The sequence below is a fragment of the Mycteria americana genome, chromosome 5 (genome assembly GCF_035582795.1).
Source record: "Mycteria americana isolate JAX WOST 10 ecotype Jacksonville Zoo and Gardens chromosome 5, USCA_MyAme_1.0, whole genome shotgun sequence".
NCBI lineage: Eukaryota > Metazoa > Chordata > Aves > Ciconiiformes > Ciconiidae > Mycteria > Mycteria americana.
This window is the reverse complement of record NC_134369.1, coordinates 56746996-56763527: the sequence shown is the minus strand read 5'-3', so window position 1 is coordinate 56763527 and position 16532 is coordinate 56746996. Positions and strand designations below refer to the sequence as shown.

At 39.1% G+C, this 16532-nt stretch overlaps 1 protein-coding gene across 16 annotated transcripts in view; it reads right to left on the bottom strand.

Annotated features, from left to right (window-relative positions):
- Positions 1–16532, bottom strand: part of UNC79 (unc-79 subunit of NALCN channel complex) — a 122277-nt gene that overhangs the window by 64805 nt on the left and 40940 nt on the right. For 9 of the 16 annotated variants that reach the window (XM_075503480.1, XM_075503484.1, XM_075503485.1 and 6 more), the window contains 8 exons: positions 15962–16119; positions 15426–15607; positions 13908–14109; positions 12100–12279; positions 10993–11058; positions 5762–6048; positions 1260–1442; positions 249–411 (listed from right to left, as the gene is read on the bottom strand). In XM_075503480.1, coding sequence (XP_075359595.1) covers positions 249–411; positions 1260–1442; positions 5762–6048; positions 10993–11058; positions 12100–12279; positions 13908–14109; positions 15426–15607; positions 15962–16119 — 1421 coding nt within the window. The remainder of the gene's footprint in view (positions 1–248; positions 412–1259; positions 1443–5761; positions 6049–10992; positions 11059–12099; positions 12280–13907; positions 14110–15425; positions 15608–15961; positions 16120–16532) is intronic. The other 7 variants (XM_075503482.1, XM_075503496.1, XM_075503483.1 and 4 more) reach the window with 5 other exon arrangements.

Below are 16532 nucleotides of genomic sequence, written 5' to 3'. Positions count from 1 at the left end.
ACTGAATTACTAAGTCTAAGGTACACTCCCTCCAAGAGAAGTTAGACTGCTGTGCTATGCTTTGCCTACAGAGAAATTGTGAATTTCTTTTACTGTAGATGGCTATAACTGGCCAGATAAGTCACACCTTGGACTTAATTCTGAGTATTATATTCTAAAATTCAGACCTTATTTACCCGTTTCTACAACATCTGCAAGACAATGAATTAAATCAATAACTATCATATAAATGAGAGTGTTAAAAGTACCTTTTTCCTTTTCACTGTATCGGCTTATGTTACTGTTGTCACTATACAAAGGACCAGCAGTTGCATGGGGCTTGCAGCTGTGATATTGAGCGTTGAGGGTATTGACTGTGATGTGGATTAGGTGAAGTACAATCTTGCTGATTTCACAGTCTCTGTAGGGGTACTGTTCAGTGAAAGAGAAAAACTTCAGCTTAAAAACTAACTTTTCTCCTTGGCTAAACATTTAGGCAGTAAAATAGAAAAATTACAAGAACATTGTCAGCTGGATGCCCCTTGCCTTCCTTTGATCATACATGTCTAAATACATCATGAGAAGCAGGACTGTTTTCAGCTTTGTACACAGAATTATTTTAAAAAATTTTTTAAAAAAACCTATTAATAAGATTTAGTATATTGTTTTCTTGACTTTTATATGACAAAACCAACCATTAATACTAATGCAAAAGGTCTCTCATCAGAACTGTTCTCCAAATACTAAATTTCAATCAGCATGTTATCATTCATTTCTAGTGTCTCCACTTCCTTGTATGCCCAATAGACCTGCTAGAAATTTGTTAAGCATATTAAAAGTATTCACAACTCCATTTTAGTGCATAAAAACACATTTCTTTTTAACAACACTCCCTAAAAAGCATCACTTAATTAAAGAATACAAGCTGTTAAGCTGACCCCATGCATTTAAAGTTACTCAATTTTTTAAAACTAATTCTAAGTTACTCAAAATACTATTCGTTGGAACTTTATATAGCATTTTCCTGTTTTCAAATCCACATTTTTCTTTCTCAGGAAACCATGTGAAAGACAATATAGACAGCAGAAGTAATAGGTCAGTAGCACAGATGAAAGCCTAACTACTTCAGAGACTGAAATTAAATACAGTGAGTAAGCAAATCAAATCAAAGTGTTCTTTACCGTTCCTTTCACTTGCAGTACAATTAAGTGTTCCCTGTAATAAATTTCAAATTGAAGTGTAAATTTTAAGGTGGACAGTGCCTTTTTAAGACCACTCACCTTATAGAGAATGACAAGCAAAGCCTTTAACCACATCTGCCGAATGTGAGGTTTGAGGGACCAGAGGGAGCAGCGAGGAGGCTGCTGAAAGTAATGCCTTAGCTGAGGACAAGTGCAATATTTCAATACCTGCACCACCAACGGAAGAAGGTGTTTTCCCAGGTTGATGTTATAGTCCATCACCTGAAAAGAATATCAGCACAGGAGTTAGCTCACCAAAATCAAATCCACTGATGCTGAAAAGCAAAATAACTAATACCTCAACTGTATTAGTTAAGTGAAAAGAAACAGACATTTTTAAGGAAGTCTCACTATCAGTTAGAAACTTTCTGCCAGCTTGCCAGGTTCTCATTTTAGCTAGATAGGTAAAATGAAACAAAAGAAGATGTGTTCTGAAAGCCTTTCAACCTGCACAGTCTAAATTTTAACATACATTGGCAAGTTCATAAAATCTATTATGCTGGGATAGCCTTGTATTATAGAACAAGTTGTTCATGCTTCAACAGACAAAACCATATTAGATATATCCCATGTTTAACAGATATGATGCAATTGTGTGTTTTGAGAGGGAGGGTGTATTTTGGTTATCTGGGGTTTTTGTATTAACACTGCATTGCCAGTTTTCATTATTTTCTCATCAGGCTTGCAACATTAGATGTTGGGTTTTTTTAAGGCCCATGTTCTGGAATCAGGTAATTCCAAGAATTCCACTCTTCACTATAGCAAAGGTAAGACTGTGTCTGCGATGCAATGCAGAAAGTCGAAGCGTGCAAATCCTAAAGGATCCAAGAATAAAGCTAATGAAAAATATCTTGCCCTAAGTAAAATGCTTAGCAATTTTAAGTGGTGGTGTTGCTGTAGACAGGTTGCTGTTATTACTGCTAGTCATAAGCCTTGCCTCCATCATGACCTTTGAAGAGCATCATGCTATTTGGTGCCTATCCTAGAGGTTCGAATCCTGATGGTTAGGTGCAGTGTGGGCATATACTCTCACTGCCCTGACACAACTATGTTTTCGATTGAAACTGCACTGCTATTTTTCATTATCTTCTCATCAGTCTTGCAACATATGGCTTTAAATAAAAATAGCTAATGTCCTGAAATCAGCAGCTAAACAAGATCATAACAAGGATCCACAGAGCCCTTGTCTCTGATGCTGACCTATACTGGTTGACACCCAGGAAGTTATAATAGCGGGCCAAGCAAACTCCAGCACATCCCCCAAGATCTAACACGTCTCTGCAGTTTCAGTGGACTTAGTGCTTTATCAGGAGCCCTGTACATCTAAACAGGCACAAACATCAGTTTCACCCACATCACCCATTTCCTTCAGGTCTGTGTTTCTTTTTTGGTTTTGTTTTTATTAGAACAAGGGGATGAGCCTAATTTACAAACACAGAACTCGTCTCTCAAGTTCCCTCCTGAACAAGCTGACTAGAAGTTTTTTCCTGTAAAATTCTCTAGTTTGATGCGCAGCTGTCTCAAATTTTTGTGCTGCATGCATAGAGCTAATCAGATGAATCCCTTGTCTATCCATGTAGGGTTAGCCTGTCAAACAGATGATGATATATAATCACCAGATATGGTCTTACCCTGCAATGCCTTGTCCCCTCAGGGTGAGATACAGTCACATAGCATGGTTAGGAAATCCTAACATTCCCTAACCATGCAGGGCTCTGTCATCCATACAAGGCTGTAAGGCAGGGCTCTGTCATCCATACAAGGAAGACAGAGCCCTGCCTTAGCACAGCACATACTGTAATGCAGACATGTCTTAACTTGAGCAGACCCATTTTTTAAGTTGTTACAGGAAGATTTGGAATAAATGATGCTGCAAATGTTGAGCAGAGCTCAGCCTGGGATGCTGAGCAGAGCCTGGCACTGCTGGCTTCCCCACTCTGACAGGCTTGTACAACATTGCCACCATGCGGGGCAACACCGCACTGACTGCAAACACCAAAACTTGCCCAATTCTGCTGCTAGGGAGAGAAAAAGGCATTTTATGCTTTCAAGAATTCCAAATACTCAGATTTTATGATGCAGAATACTGAGACATTTGAATTTTTTTTTTTCCTTGAACTGACCATTCCAATCAAGCTTGGAATCAAAACCAACAAACTAGCAAGTCAGCCCAATCCCAACCTTTGTGGAGCTGACTGGGGAAAGCAAATATTTATGACTAGTTGAGGGCTTGTAACTGAAATAGATCTCTTAAGAGCTCCATACTGAGTTCTTGCTCTGTAAATGCATCTTTGGATTGCAAATAGCATTTTTCTTGCAGCAAAGGAGATTCCCAATATAAAGCAGCCCTACAGCTAAGAAACAAATCCCCCCAAAATATAAATTAAAATTTTGATGTCTGCTACATGGAGAAAAATCCTGGCCTGTTGAAGTTCTCAAACTCCATACAACGTCAGGGGAGCCAGGATTCAACTATGAAGCTTTTCAAACAGAAATGGTGAATTTGGCTATCCTGAGACATTCTAAAGGCAGAGGAAGAAAGGCAGGGGCTGATATTCAGTGTTGCAGTAAGCAGTACTTCTGAAAATCAAGACAATTATGATCACTGAAGTTTGGGAATCCAAACTTGGAAAACATCTAAAAAAATGTGGAAGTGTGCTGGTTTTGGCTGGGATAGAGTTAATTTTCTTTACAGTAGCTAGTATGGGGCTATGTTTTGGATTTGTGCTGAAAACAGTGTTGATAACACAGGGATGTTTTAGTTACTGCTGAGCAGTGCTCATACTAAATCAAGGACTTTTCAGCTTCCCATACTCTGCCAGGTGCACAAGAAGTTGGGAGGGGACACAGTTCGGACAGCTGACCCCAACTGACCAAAGCGATATTCTGTACCATATGACATAGTGCTCAGCATATAAAGCTGGGGGAAGAAAAAAGGGGGGCACATGTGGACTTACAGCGTTTTGTCTTCCCAAGTAACCGTTAGGCATGATGGAGCCCTGCTTTCCTGGAGATGGCTGAACACCTGCCTGCCCATGGGAAGGAGTGAATTAATTCCTTGTTTTGCTTTGCTTGTGCGTGTGGCTTTTGCTTTACCTATTAAACTGTCTTTATCTCAACCCACAAGGTTTCTCACTTTTACTCTTCTGATTCTCTCCCCCATCCCACCGGGGGGGAGTGAGCGAGCGGCTGGGTGGGGCTGAGTTGCCAGCTGGGGTTAAACCACAACAGTAAGATACTGCCCTGTGATCTAAACTGACCCTTCCAGACTCTCAATACAACGGTAACAGGCCTGAATCTCCTTTCACTCGCTTCAGCTTAAAAGCATACAAGTGAAAGATGATTAACAACATACGGCAACGGTATTTCGAGACAATGGATCGGGATGCATTTGCAGCTACCTGGTTTGCATTAACACCTTCTATCTTGCCTGCTGAAACATGGATACCTGACAGTCTCCATGACTGTGAAAGTTTATCCAAGTATCTACATTACAATTGACTTAGACAAATCACTGATTCCAATGTACGAACCAGAAAATCCTGATAAGAATTGCAGATACAGAAGAGGCCAGGATAGCTTTGAGCAATGTTTGAAGGTTACAGTGGGCATTTTAAAGAGCTGGGGCAGGGGGAGATCTGAAATCACAACCCTCTCTCTCCCCTAAGGTAAGACTGTGTGAGGAAATGAGAGACTGTGACAAGGAAAAAGTGTGGAAGTGATGATGATGCTTCATTGCAAATAATAATAATACTCTGCAAGTGTGAGATGTTTTTCAGCTTAGCATCACCAACTGCTCTATCAGTAAGAATTAAGTGAGCCTTAGAAGAGCCTTCTGAGGTAGGAAATTACAGTCTTCCTTACAAGGTGGAGAAAGAAGGCACAAGGCAAGGATGTGCTCAGTCATTTATCATAGCAATATAGGCAGAACTTCACCATGGAGGCACCACTCCCTAGGAAAGGGAGAACAGAAAGTCCTGGTGCACTCTAAGGAAGAAGGAGAATGAGTCTCCTGCAAAGTGAAGAATGTCAGAGTTTACAGACCATTCACACAAGGAAACAAGCAAGAGCACATGGGTCCCGGGTCTTCCTGAATGGGAAAGGAGGAAATGACACGTGAGGAAAGTAAGGCATTCAAAGGCTAGGGAAAGAGCATAAAGAGGTTTGGAGCAGTCTCTAATTTTTCATACAGTGGTAGTATTTGCATGCCTGCACACACACAAAACCATTATCTCTATGCCAATGATGCAGCAAGTAGGAAGTTATAAATTAGCATACTTCTATTTAAGTATTTACTTTTTAACTGCAAAACAAAAACCTACAGAAAGCACTTGATTAGGCTACATGGAGCCTTCCGAGAGTAAAGAACAAGCAGCCATCCTTGTTCCCAAATTCTTTTACCAACTGAAGAGGTGTTAAGAAGGTTCAAGTAGGATTACTGCACTCAGCTATTATTTTGGTACAAAGAAGGCTGTGATACCACCATTTCAACAACAGGCAATGAGAAATAGCTGCAAAAAGTAGCAAGCACCTTCACCTACTTGTGCTATTCCAGCAATAAAGGCATTAAAGCAGGTTGAAACGCGCATTTTTTGTGGTGCAATCATGAAGCATCCTTCCTGCTGATCATAACCAAGCAGGACGTACAGATGGCGCTTGACTGTGTTGAAAGCTTTAGCGCTGCTGATGTCCGACTCGGCGCTGCTCTCATCTTTTGCCATGAACTTCATTAGCACAGTAATGAGCTGGTGGACAGTCTGGTGATCAATCCCAGCATCCTCTGGCAGCAGGTCTTTTATTGTATTATCATTCTCTGGGGAGGGTTGTCCTATCAGCACAAGAGAGACATTGGTATCAGACACTGGATAAGACTGTAAACAGGGTACAGAATACACCAGAATTTTTTTCCAGAGTTCATTGCTCCATTTCTGCCCAAATATACATAGTGCTGAGGGCATTGTTCCTCTGTTGCCTCAGGCTCAACAGCACATTAACACCTACTGTATACACTGAACTCCATTTCTCAGCTTTCCCATGTTTAACTGAGCTGCTTATCTCCCCATCCCAGCGCATTTCTACCAAACTGAGTGTTATTATTCCTTCGCATCTCTGCATTAAAGGAGAATCAAATCCCACTGCCACCAAATTCTCATCTGGCATAGTTTTCAGTCTTTCCTCGGCAAAAGTTAGTGGATATTAGTCTTTGCCAGTGGAGAATATACAAAATAGCAAAGGTAGGAGATGGAGAAAATTCTACCAAATAAGGATTAAACAAAGAATGAAGACTTCCCCTTTTAGCATTGAGTCCATACTTCCCTCAAATGTAGGGCCAAAATGTAGGCGCTATAATTTATTAGGTCTTGGGACACTATGTATTATGTCAAAACTTTGCTGACTTTTTCCCAGAGAAGAAGCCTAAGACTTGGTTTTATAAACACTGAATGGAAATAATACTTTGCATGGGAATATGATCATGTGAAAGACGAGAGGCTACTTACAAAGCACAAGGAAGTTTTGGTGCTGGCTATCACTATCCAAGCAAAACAGACACACTGCAAATAACGTTTCCAACTTGGCAAGTATTTTCATACTTCAATATTTTTTTTAAACACAGTATTTCCAGTTACTTTTAAGACCATTTACCGTTACTAGAATTTTCTAGTAATTGCCTTTGGAGTTACCCTCTTCCAGTTCACCCTATTTGTAAGGCCTTTTTTTAGTGCTTAGCAGTTCCTGAAGATCTACATTATACTAACACTAGGAACTGAATTCATGAAAAGCAGCAGCTATTTCACACATCAGTATAGCAGATTCTTTTTATTAAATAATTCTGAATAAATGCACGGCTAAAGCACAGTAAAGTATATTATTACATGTTCTATTTTAAAACAAACAGTAATTTAAATTAAATGCTTCTGTGTAAATAAAATGCATTATATATGCATTATATGCAAAATAAATAAAAATTATTTCCACTAGGATAATCAACAAAGGGAACATAAAATACTATTTTGATAGCATCAAAAGGGGGCAATACTTGAAAATTAAGTTTTTATTAAAGCATTAATTTTAGTTTGTTCATTAAACACTATAACTGTTAAAAATTAAAATTGTTACTAAAATGTATTCTGATGTATTTTCTGATCTGTAGTTAAAAATCTGTCTAACAGCTAATAATTGAGATAAAGCAAGCTGGTATGAAGCAGAATTATAACACTATCTACTTGTTTTCATTTCAAGGATAAATCCTTTCAACTACTGGAAATAGTCCTTACTTTTGCAAGAACAGTGTAAGTTGAAGTTTCCAGGACAGACCCTACAACCAAGATTAGCTCAAAGTATAATATTAAAATTGCTCCTGCATGTCTGTGTTAGTTGCTAGTTAGTCAGCAACTAATATCCACTTAGTCTGTTACTTACATGTCTTAGGGTTTATGTAAAATCATAGCTATATATTTATAGCAAATACTAAAAATTATTTTAATATTCTAATTTACCCACATTCTCCATATAATATGCTATTCTGACAAGGGACTCTTTTGCTGGTACAACTGCATCTGTCTTAGGTTCTTCAGCAAAACTGCAGTGTCTGTCATTTTTTAAATAATTTTTAATATTTTACTTTTTATTGCTGGGTGAGCAAAGGGGTTTGTTTGATTAGCTGTTTTGCTGAGCATGGGAGAAGGTTGCTATTTCTATGATAGCTGAAAATTAAAACTAGGGGGGGGAATTTTCAGAATCACCTCTATTAAGAAGAGCTTTCCTCTACTGGTCTCATTTTGGTAAAAAGAAATCACAAACTTCATATTATATAGTACTTTGTATTCCAAACAGTTTTCCTTGGGATTTTTTATTTACAGAAAACTTCCTTCAAAATGAAAATTCTCTATCCACACTTTTGCTGGACCAAGATTTGCAGATGCAAAAAGAAAACAATAAATTCTGAAATAATTAGAATGAGAAATACAGCAAGTTCCATTTTCAGAAGCACATTAAAAATGTATATAGAAAATAACTTTAGCTTTGTGGACATCAACTGAGAAATAATCTTTCCACATATTATACCCAGGTTAAAATTTTCCATGAAATTGTATCAAAAAGACACCATTTTCATAAAGATTATATTAGATTGTTTTCTTCTTATTTTTATCTCTATTACACGTTGTGAGATTTTTCCATAAACAAAGAAGGAGGTAAGACGGAATGAGTCAAAGGATCATGGGGCTCTAAATAAATCCTGGTTCTCCAAACAGAACTCAATGAGTAATTCATCTATAAAGATTAACCTATTTTACCTTCACTTGCTGAACAACGTAATGTAGAAGCTCAGTGACAAAACACTCAATTTTGCCACAAGTTCATAATACTAACACCAGTTAACAGACACTTCCCAGGACTTCTCCTGACATTTTACTTTCCAGAAATATTACTACACTTTCTGAAGCATTAAAATCTCATTTCTTGTACATTACCCTCACTGAAAACTATACAGCAGGACACAGTGAACAGAGCTTCACCCTGGGTAGCCTGTCATAGTTCTACTAAGGATCAAGTCTAGGGAACGTCAATCACCTCCAGTTTTTACTTCTAATGCAGAAACCTGCAATGAACCAGCAATGGAGAACTGCTTGTTTACAACTACAAAAAACCTATGATCCCATTTAGGCAATAGACTTTCAGAGTCCAGAAAACCTTCCTTTGCTGTCTGAAACGGGTCTTAAGTTATATCAGGCTTGAACTAAACTTTCACTTCATTACATATGATAATAGGGTATCCTGTACAAATCAAGCTGTTTAGATTCAAGCTAAGAATGCAAAACCAAGGCAACCCAGTGGCTATGGTGGCTTTTACTCCTCAAAATGTGTGCACCTACATACAACGTGTGTGCGTGTGTGCCCCTACATACAAGCTATATGCATACACACACACCCCTCACCGCCCCCCCCAGGAAAACCTTCTCACATCACCAAACACACAGACTGCTAGTTAATATACAGCCACCATTCCTGAATTCAGTCTAGCCTTATGCCCACAGATTCATGTCTTTAATCATGTGTCCCTTATATCAGACCCCTTTACCTTCAAATTACTTAAGGTATATTGCAATATAACATAAAACATCAGATCACAATTATATCATGCTTCATCCCAATTGCAATCCTTGTGCCTATCAATGAAACTCTCTAAGTGACTGTCCAGGGTATTGTAGAGGATAGATGAACAAATACATGATCCTGGTGTTTAATCCATACAGAACACACGTTGAATTCAGCTTACATTTGCACTGTGCAAAGATTACAGTTTTAGATCTAGAAAGAATGGATGAGCATGAGGACTGGCTCATTCAAGTGGTATATATAAAATAAATGTTTTTCTACAGCAGATGTACAGCCTATGTTTAGAAGTCAGTTAGTTCCTTAGACAAATCAGATGTGCTCAGTACTGCCAATGCAAAGTGTTAGAAACTATGAGTCAAACCTTAAAAAAAAAATTTCACAAAAAATTGAGATTTTAGAAAGAAATAAATACTGGGCAGGAGGAGAGGGTCAGTCATTTGCCTCCTAGCTTCCAAAGCATCTGCGATAATTTTGAATCATATTATCCGACTTTTCTTCATATCAGTGGTTACTAGCTACATTCAACTTTTTATATATACATTTTTAGTGGAACCTGAATTTGCAGCTTAGGTGATTAATTACCTAAGCCTGGAAACTGAAGCTTTGAAATACCAAAATACATCTAATAAAATCACAATGGCTAACAATGCCTACTGTGAGACTGGCACTTCTTATGTGACAAGTTTCTCTAAGCCCAGTATATAGCAGATGAATGGTGCCATTAAATGAAGAACAATCATTCACTGACACGTCTGTTCATCGCACCATTATTTCCCTTGTTCCTTCTATGGGCCTGTGACATCCTGCGCATATGTTGTGTAAAGCACTGGTTGATTTCCAGCTCTCACTGGGCTAGTATGATAGAGCTATATACTGCTAATTCAGAAGCTCTCCTAGTCCATTTCAACAGCTTAGTCAGTGCCCACAATGGCAAGGTATTTTCCTTTTAGCTGATCATCCAGTAAACTAATCTGTTCTAATTCTGAATTCGTGTCTGTTGGAAATATTGCAAGTCTTGAAGAAGGAATATAAAAAATCTGAATCTGAGATTTTTCACTTCCAAATAGTCAGTCTACACAGGACTCAGAGCAAGAACTGTCAGTAGTCACAATTATTTATAGATTACTTGGACCCTGCTGACCTAGCTATTCTACAAATGCCTGACAGAAGGTTGACATCTTCACAAAATGTCAGTAAATATAAAATAAGGGACTTAAGATGTCTATAAGCATACAGAGGAGACAAGTGTAACTTACAGTATCAACAATTAAAAGCATTCTGTTTACTGTCTCTAAAACCTGAAGGTCAAAGATCAGGCTGAACATAGGTGACCCACGGGGCCAGCCTACTAAAGATTTACTTGTTCCTGTGGGCAATGAAACACAGGAGGGTGAGGCACTGCCGGCATAGCTCACTGCCTCTGAATAACCTCCTCCCAGCCTGGAAGTACTATTTACAACTGGGGGCAGTTTTCAGTACAGATCGAGAACAAAACTTGAATTTATACCTTCTGGAACCATGCTAAGACGTGATTCGCTGTGCCTTTTAAACAACTTCCATCTTGCGTAAGTTTATCTCATGAGTCAGCAAGAAAGCTAGCACTAGTGCCTTCCTTTTCCTGTTCCATCAAAACACCCCCCTTTGTCAAACCCACCTGGTGTTTGCTCTGGTGTTCCTCCAAGTGCTGGAGCAGACTGCTCGTGTCTGGTCAAGCTCACAGCTTAAAAATAAAAACAAAAAAACCCAAGAGCAACTCTGTTTAAAAAGGCAGTACTGACATCTTATACTTCAGCATATATTCAGTGCTAGCATATTTATGTTCATTTACTCATGCACTGTTGTCAGGCAGTGAGTGTAACCGTTTGAAACATGTCACTTCTGTGCCCTACAGATTTTGTGCACCATGTTCTATAACTCTAGTTTTCTCCATCATTCGGTTTTGCTGGTACAAAAGTCACCACACAGGAGCCCCTATGAAGGATGAGAAATCGGTCAAGAAGGGTTACCTAAGAGTCCCAAAATATAGTGGTGTTTGCTTTAGAGAAACGAAATTACCTTTTAACTTAACAGTTCACCAGCACCCAGGTTTGAACATTTTATCAGTTCCTATTATATGGGTAGGAGCAATGTGAGAGGTCCAATTTGAATATAAAGACTATCTGTGTTTGTAAAATTCTCTAAATAAGAACGGGTAAGCTTTATTTCTGCTTGGAAAGATATCTATACAGCGCTTCATACAGGCCTATGGGCTTCCGGCACCTAGGTCCTCCTATACAAGCTGGCAGGAAGGATGTGTTGCGTGGACATTGTTTTCTTAACAAAGGAGTTCTGAAGGTATCCAAAAGCTCATTTGAGACATTAACAGTTGTTTTTAAGATGTCTAGCATATACTGCATACACTGATTAATAATTACAATTAATAAATTAGTAACAGAGGAATTTTTCTGTAAACACTGTCTCTATTTTAGACAAACTACTGTGTACTAGCCACAAATAAAAATTAAGATCTATCCACAAACTAGTCTTGGAGCATTTTGTTCTGGCATTTTAAACAAACACAGCATAGACATAACGTTTGTCTATGTACTTTGTCAAACTCACTAACTTATCATTATCTGAATAATGCCCAAATCAGTCAGAAACCTAAATTTGCTATCCCAGCTGGATAAATATTGACAATTCTGATGTGTACCCAGCAATAGGATGTGATCCTAAGGGAGAAGATACAGGCGTGTCACAAAAATATAAATAGATACTCAACGAATTTTGGTGGTTAAGGTTTCTGGAAGGGAGAGCGCTCTCTTTGACTCCACTGGTCCCTTCACACTGTCCCTCAGGGAACGCACACTCTTCTGACGATTACGTGCGAAACGAGCCCTCTTGATCTTCCACATTGCTGCATCACTGAGGTTGGCGACATTTGTCCGGACAGCAGTGATAGCTTTGCAAATGCAATTGACCAAGTTAGGATTCATTCCACAGCATGGTGAGGCCCTAATGCTGCCAAGTGCCAAATGCAACTGGGCCCCAGGTCCCACTCAAGTCAAGAAAGCTTCATATGGGCTCAAGGGGTCCATCTGCAAGGTACTCATTTGCATGCTCTCATTCTGAAATCCATAAAACCCCAAATGGCATAACTGTGTTTAAAAAATTATGCTGTTATTTCTTTCTTTAGAGATTGGACAAAAACAGGTTCTTGAAACCAAAACCTGAATTTCAGGCTAACGGAATATGAGGTGCCCTCCGTTTAAAACGGCAGGAATCTCATGAGTATGGATCACATTTAGTGCACTCATACCCAAATGTGGCCTCTAGTTTTGCCTCACTGACCTCCTGTCCTGCCTACACCTATCATCCTGGATTTGAACAGCGCCTCCAAAAATCTGTGCGTGTGATTATGCGTTTACAGTGGTGTTACCAGCAGTTTCACTGCATATCTTAATGGGGTCACCAATACTTTTCTATACCCGTGTCTATAGTGCATTCAAACCCTTTAATTATCTGAGCGACCAAAGCCGGTGAGCCCATCCTTTGCACCACTTATGTCTTTGAAAAGGCAAAGAGAAAGGTTAAAAAGAAACTTGAAAAATATCTTTTACATATTTTAAATCCTAATCACTCCCAAATATTCATATTTAAATATATGACCCTACATTTGCAGCCAGAGGTGCTAGAAACTAGTGCCGAGATTCCCTCCTCAGGCCACAGCAGCAGTTCCCAGCTTTGGGTCAAGCTACTCATATGGAGAGGAAAAGACATTTGCAGTTCCACCCATTTCCTGTATGGATGCAGCAGCAGCACCTGGGCTTTTTTAGGCGCTGGGCTCCATGCAAGTGTAGGAGGAGGCATTAGGCTGCTGAGGCAGGACAGGCTATTCAAACAGCTGTCCCCACCTCCTCCAAGCAAATCAGACAGAAAAAGATCTGCCTCATGGGCCACCACTTGGGTAAGGAAGTTTTCAATTACTCAGCATGTTAAACAATCATGCACAAATTATTTTTTAGCCCCCCCTAGTGAATGGAAGGAGACATGGCGTGTTGTCAAGAAACCAAACATTTACAAACATTTGTCACTGCAGGACTAAGTTAACTGAGCACCAGCTCTAAGAGTCCGTGTGCCTCTTGTGCTGTGCCCCATACATCTGTTTGTTTTTCGAGGGTCATACAGCTCCTACAGGCTGTCTTTGTACAGACCACTACAGAACAGGGTCAGGCACAACCTAGGCCTTTGAGAATAGCAATGTTGATAGCATAAGAACATCTACAAAAGAACAAGTGGGTTAATGCAGGTTGCAGCTGACCACAGAACCAGACTGCATTTCAACGAAGGCTGGCAATCACATCCTAGTGAGAGTAAAACATGACACCCAAAGGTGCAACAGAATATAGCCTAATCTGTATTGGGGCAGTCAAAAAATGCTCACTTCGAATTATTCTCTTTTGGCCTGAAAGATTACTTAATTTCACAGAATTTACACAGCTGAGACCTAGATCTCCCTCAGACCCTTGCAGGCAGCTGAAATTCCAGAAGCTGATAAAAGGTGATCAGATTGATTTGGACTCTGCTTACTTGTTGGGAAAGGGAATTCTTTGTTGCAGTCCAGATGAAGCTGTGCTTCCAGAGACAGGGTCTCAAAGCGATTCACAAAGAACTCCCAGCTCAAAGCTGGAATATCCGCTTTTAGAAAATGAAGTAGCAAAAGCTTACTAAGAATTGTGGGCCTGTCCTTGACAACTGTGTCAAACTGGAAATCAAGGCAGAGGCAGAGACCCTACAGAGGGAAAAAAAAAAAAAAAACAAACAAACAACACAGAACTGAGATGTGAAAACTTTAAGCATTTTTTAAAGCGAAGGGAGGTCAAAGCTCACAATTTCTCCTGTTAATTAGTATAGAATAAAGGTTTACCTCCTTTTTCCTACCAAGTCCTTTAAATCAGAACTAATGCTACTGATTCCAATGGAAAAGGTAAGTAAGGAGATAAATTAACATATTAGAATGTAGAATTTGCTAAGATTTTGAGGAATACAAAGGTATAGGCAAAATTCTGTCCTACTGCACATTTGGTACACAATATTGAAGTATTCTCTTCACTCACCCCTGCCTGAGAAAAAGCTTGTATTTCAGGCAACTGAATGAAGCCCTTAATTACAAAAAGAATGAATCACCAAGTCCAAACAGAGGTAGAACGGTTATGTGGTGAAGTGTATCAGAAGCACTTTGCCTCAAAATGCTTCTGTATTTTATTTGCACTAGAATTTTGGGCGTAGTGTCAAGACTTAATGTTTGAGAAGAAAACCCACACATTAAATATGAAAGTGCAGTATACTGGTAACAGCCTCAGTGAACTCAGTGAATTCAAGTTCTCTGGAAACTATTTTGAAAAGACACTATATGGAATAAAACTAGCAAATATTAACAGCTTTTTATAGGCAGTAACACTGAACCTTTTAAAATACATATTCATTCTATCCTCCAGAGAACTAGAACTGAATTGTGTAGTATGAGATTTTTAATTTTTTTTTTAATCTTGCTTGTATACGTAGGCTCTGATCCACTTTCATATCTGCCTAGTTTTGATCATAGGAATTCTGATTGGCAGGGTCTCTCACATGCTTAAAATTACATGCCTAAGTAAATTTGAAAAGATCAAGACCATGTGTGGTTTTGCTTGAATATATTTTCTTACTGTCAGGTCAGCAGGGTGTCATAAGACTTACAAATTTATTTTTTTTAAATTGAAAAATGTCAATAAATTTTAAAATAATAAAAAACATTTACAGCTTTCTACGATAGCAGTTCAAATGCAATAGTAATCCTTCGCAGTCAATGTTTTACAGTTGGACTCAATGATCTTAAAGGTCTCTTCCAACCTAAATGATTCTATGATTCTAAGTTGGGGCTATGGCAGTATCATTTCCCTTGGCTATTTTGTGCGTATGTCAATTACCAAGACCCATAAGGCTTGCCTAAAGAGGTATTAGCAGTGACCATGATGCTGTACACCTGAACCGCTTTTCAAAGGTGGAAACCCAGGTGAAAACCCAGATTCCTGTTTGAATGTATTTTTCCCCATGTAACGAACCTACCTGTAAAGCTGGCCTCTTTATGGTGTCAAGTAATAGCCCAGCTCTTGTAGCTACTGCTGGGTTGACATCTTCCACAGCAGTCAGGAAACAGCAGAATGCATGAGCCAGAGAGTACTTCAGTAGGTGGTTTTTTGTCACAGAGTGAATATCCAAAAATCTGCACAACACAGCCACCTTCTCCACTGTAGCAGCCACGCCCCCAGACAAAGAAAATATGCGTATTAATTTGGGCAATGGCTTCTTTATGTCCTGATTAATATACCTCTCCTAGAAATATGCACATCTGAGAAAATGACAACAAAAAATAGCTGGCAAGTGTTGTAATTTTGATTTTACTTTGATGATCCAAAATGTCTCATGTTCTTCTCTATTTTACAGCATTGTTGTGCCATAGTTTTGCACCAGACCATCTCCAAAGCTCCCCAAAGCAGCAAAAAGATAATTATCTATTATAGGTCTCCTCAGTTACAGCAGAGAAAGCTCTACCTCTTCAGTGAAGCAACAAAGAGCAAATAGTGTACATTTCTCAGGCCTACCTGCTTCAAATCTCATCTTCCAATCTTTGCTGTTGAAATTGCCATTTATGATTGTCCAGAAAATGTCAGCTCCATGGGGAAGCGAAAGTGCATGAAGAAGAAGTGGGACTGCGAGGGAAGAAAGCTGAGAGAACTCAGACTTCACAACTCCCCATAAGCTGGAAAGACCAAAAAGAGCAAGCCTGCTTATAAAAACACTCCCTGACATCCTTTCTTCTAAATATCTACATTGTATTGTTGGTGTGAATGCACTTTTCATGAAAATCTCTATGAGCGATCCTGGACATTTATGTGAATACTACACAAGGCACAACTGCCATGGAACATAATCCATGCTATGAATTAGCAGTTTCAGCATGACCAGCTTCAGCACATAAGCCACATGAACTGTCTTGGCACCATGAATCCTGTGTATTCATGAATTACCAAGATGTCAGGTGTTCACAATTTGCTGGTATTTAGATTCTCGACAGTTTCTCTAGTCTGCTAAAACCCTACAGTCTCAGGAGATGCTCAATGAAATTGATACAGAGCTGATATAAGCACTGATGAACACACTCTATTTCAGAAC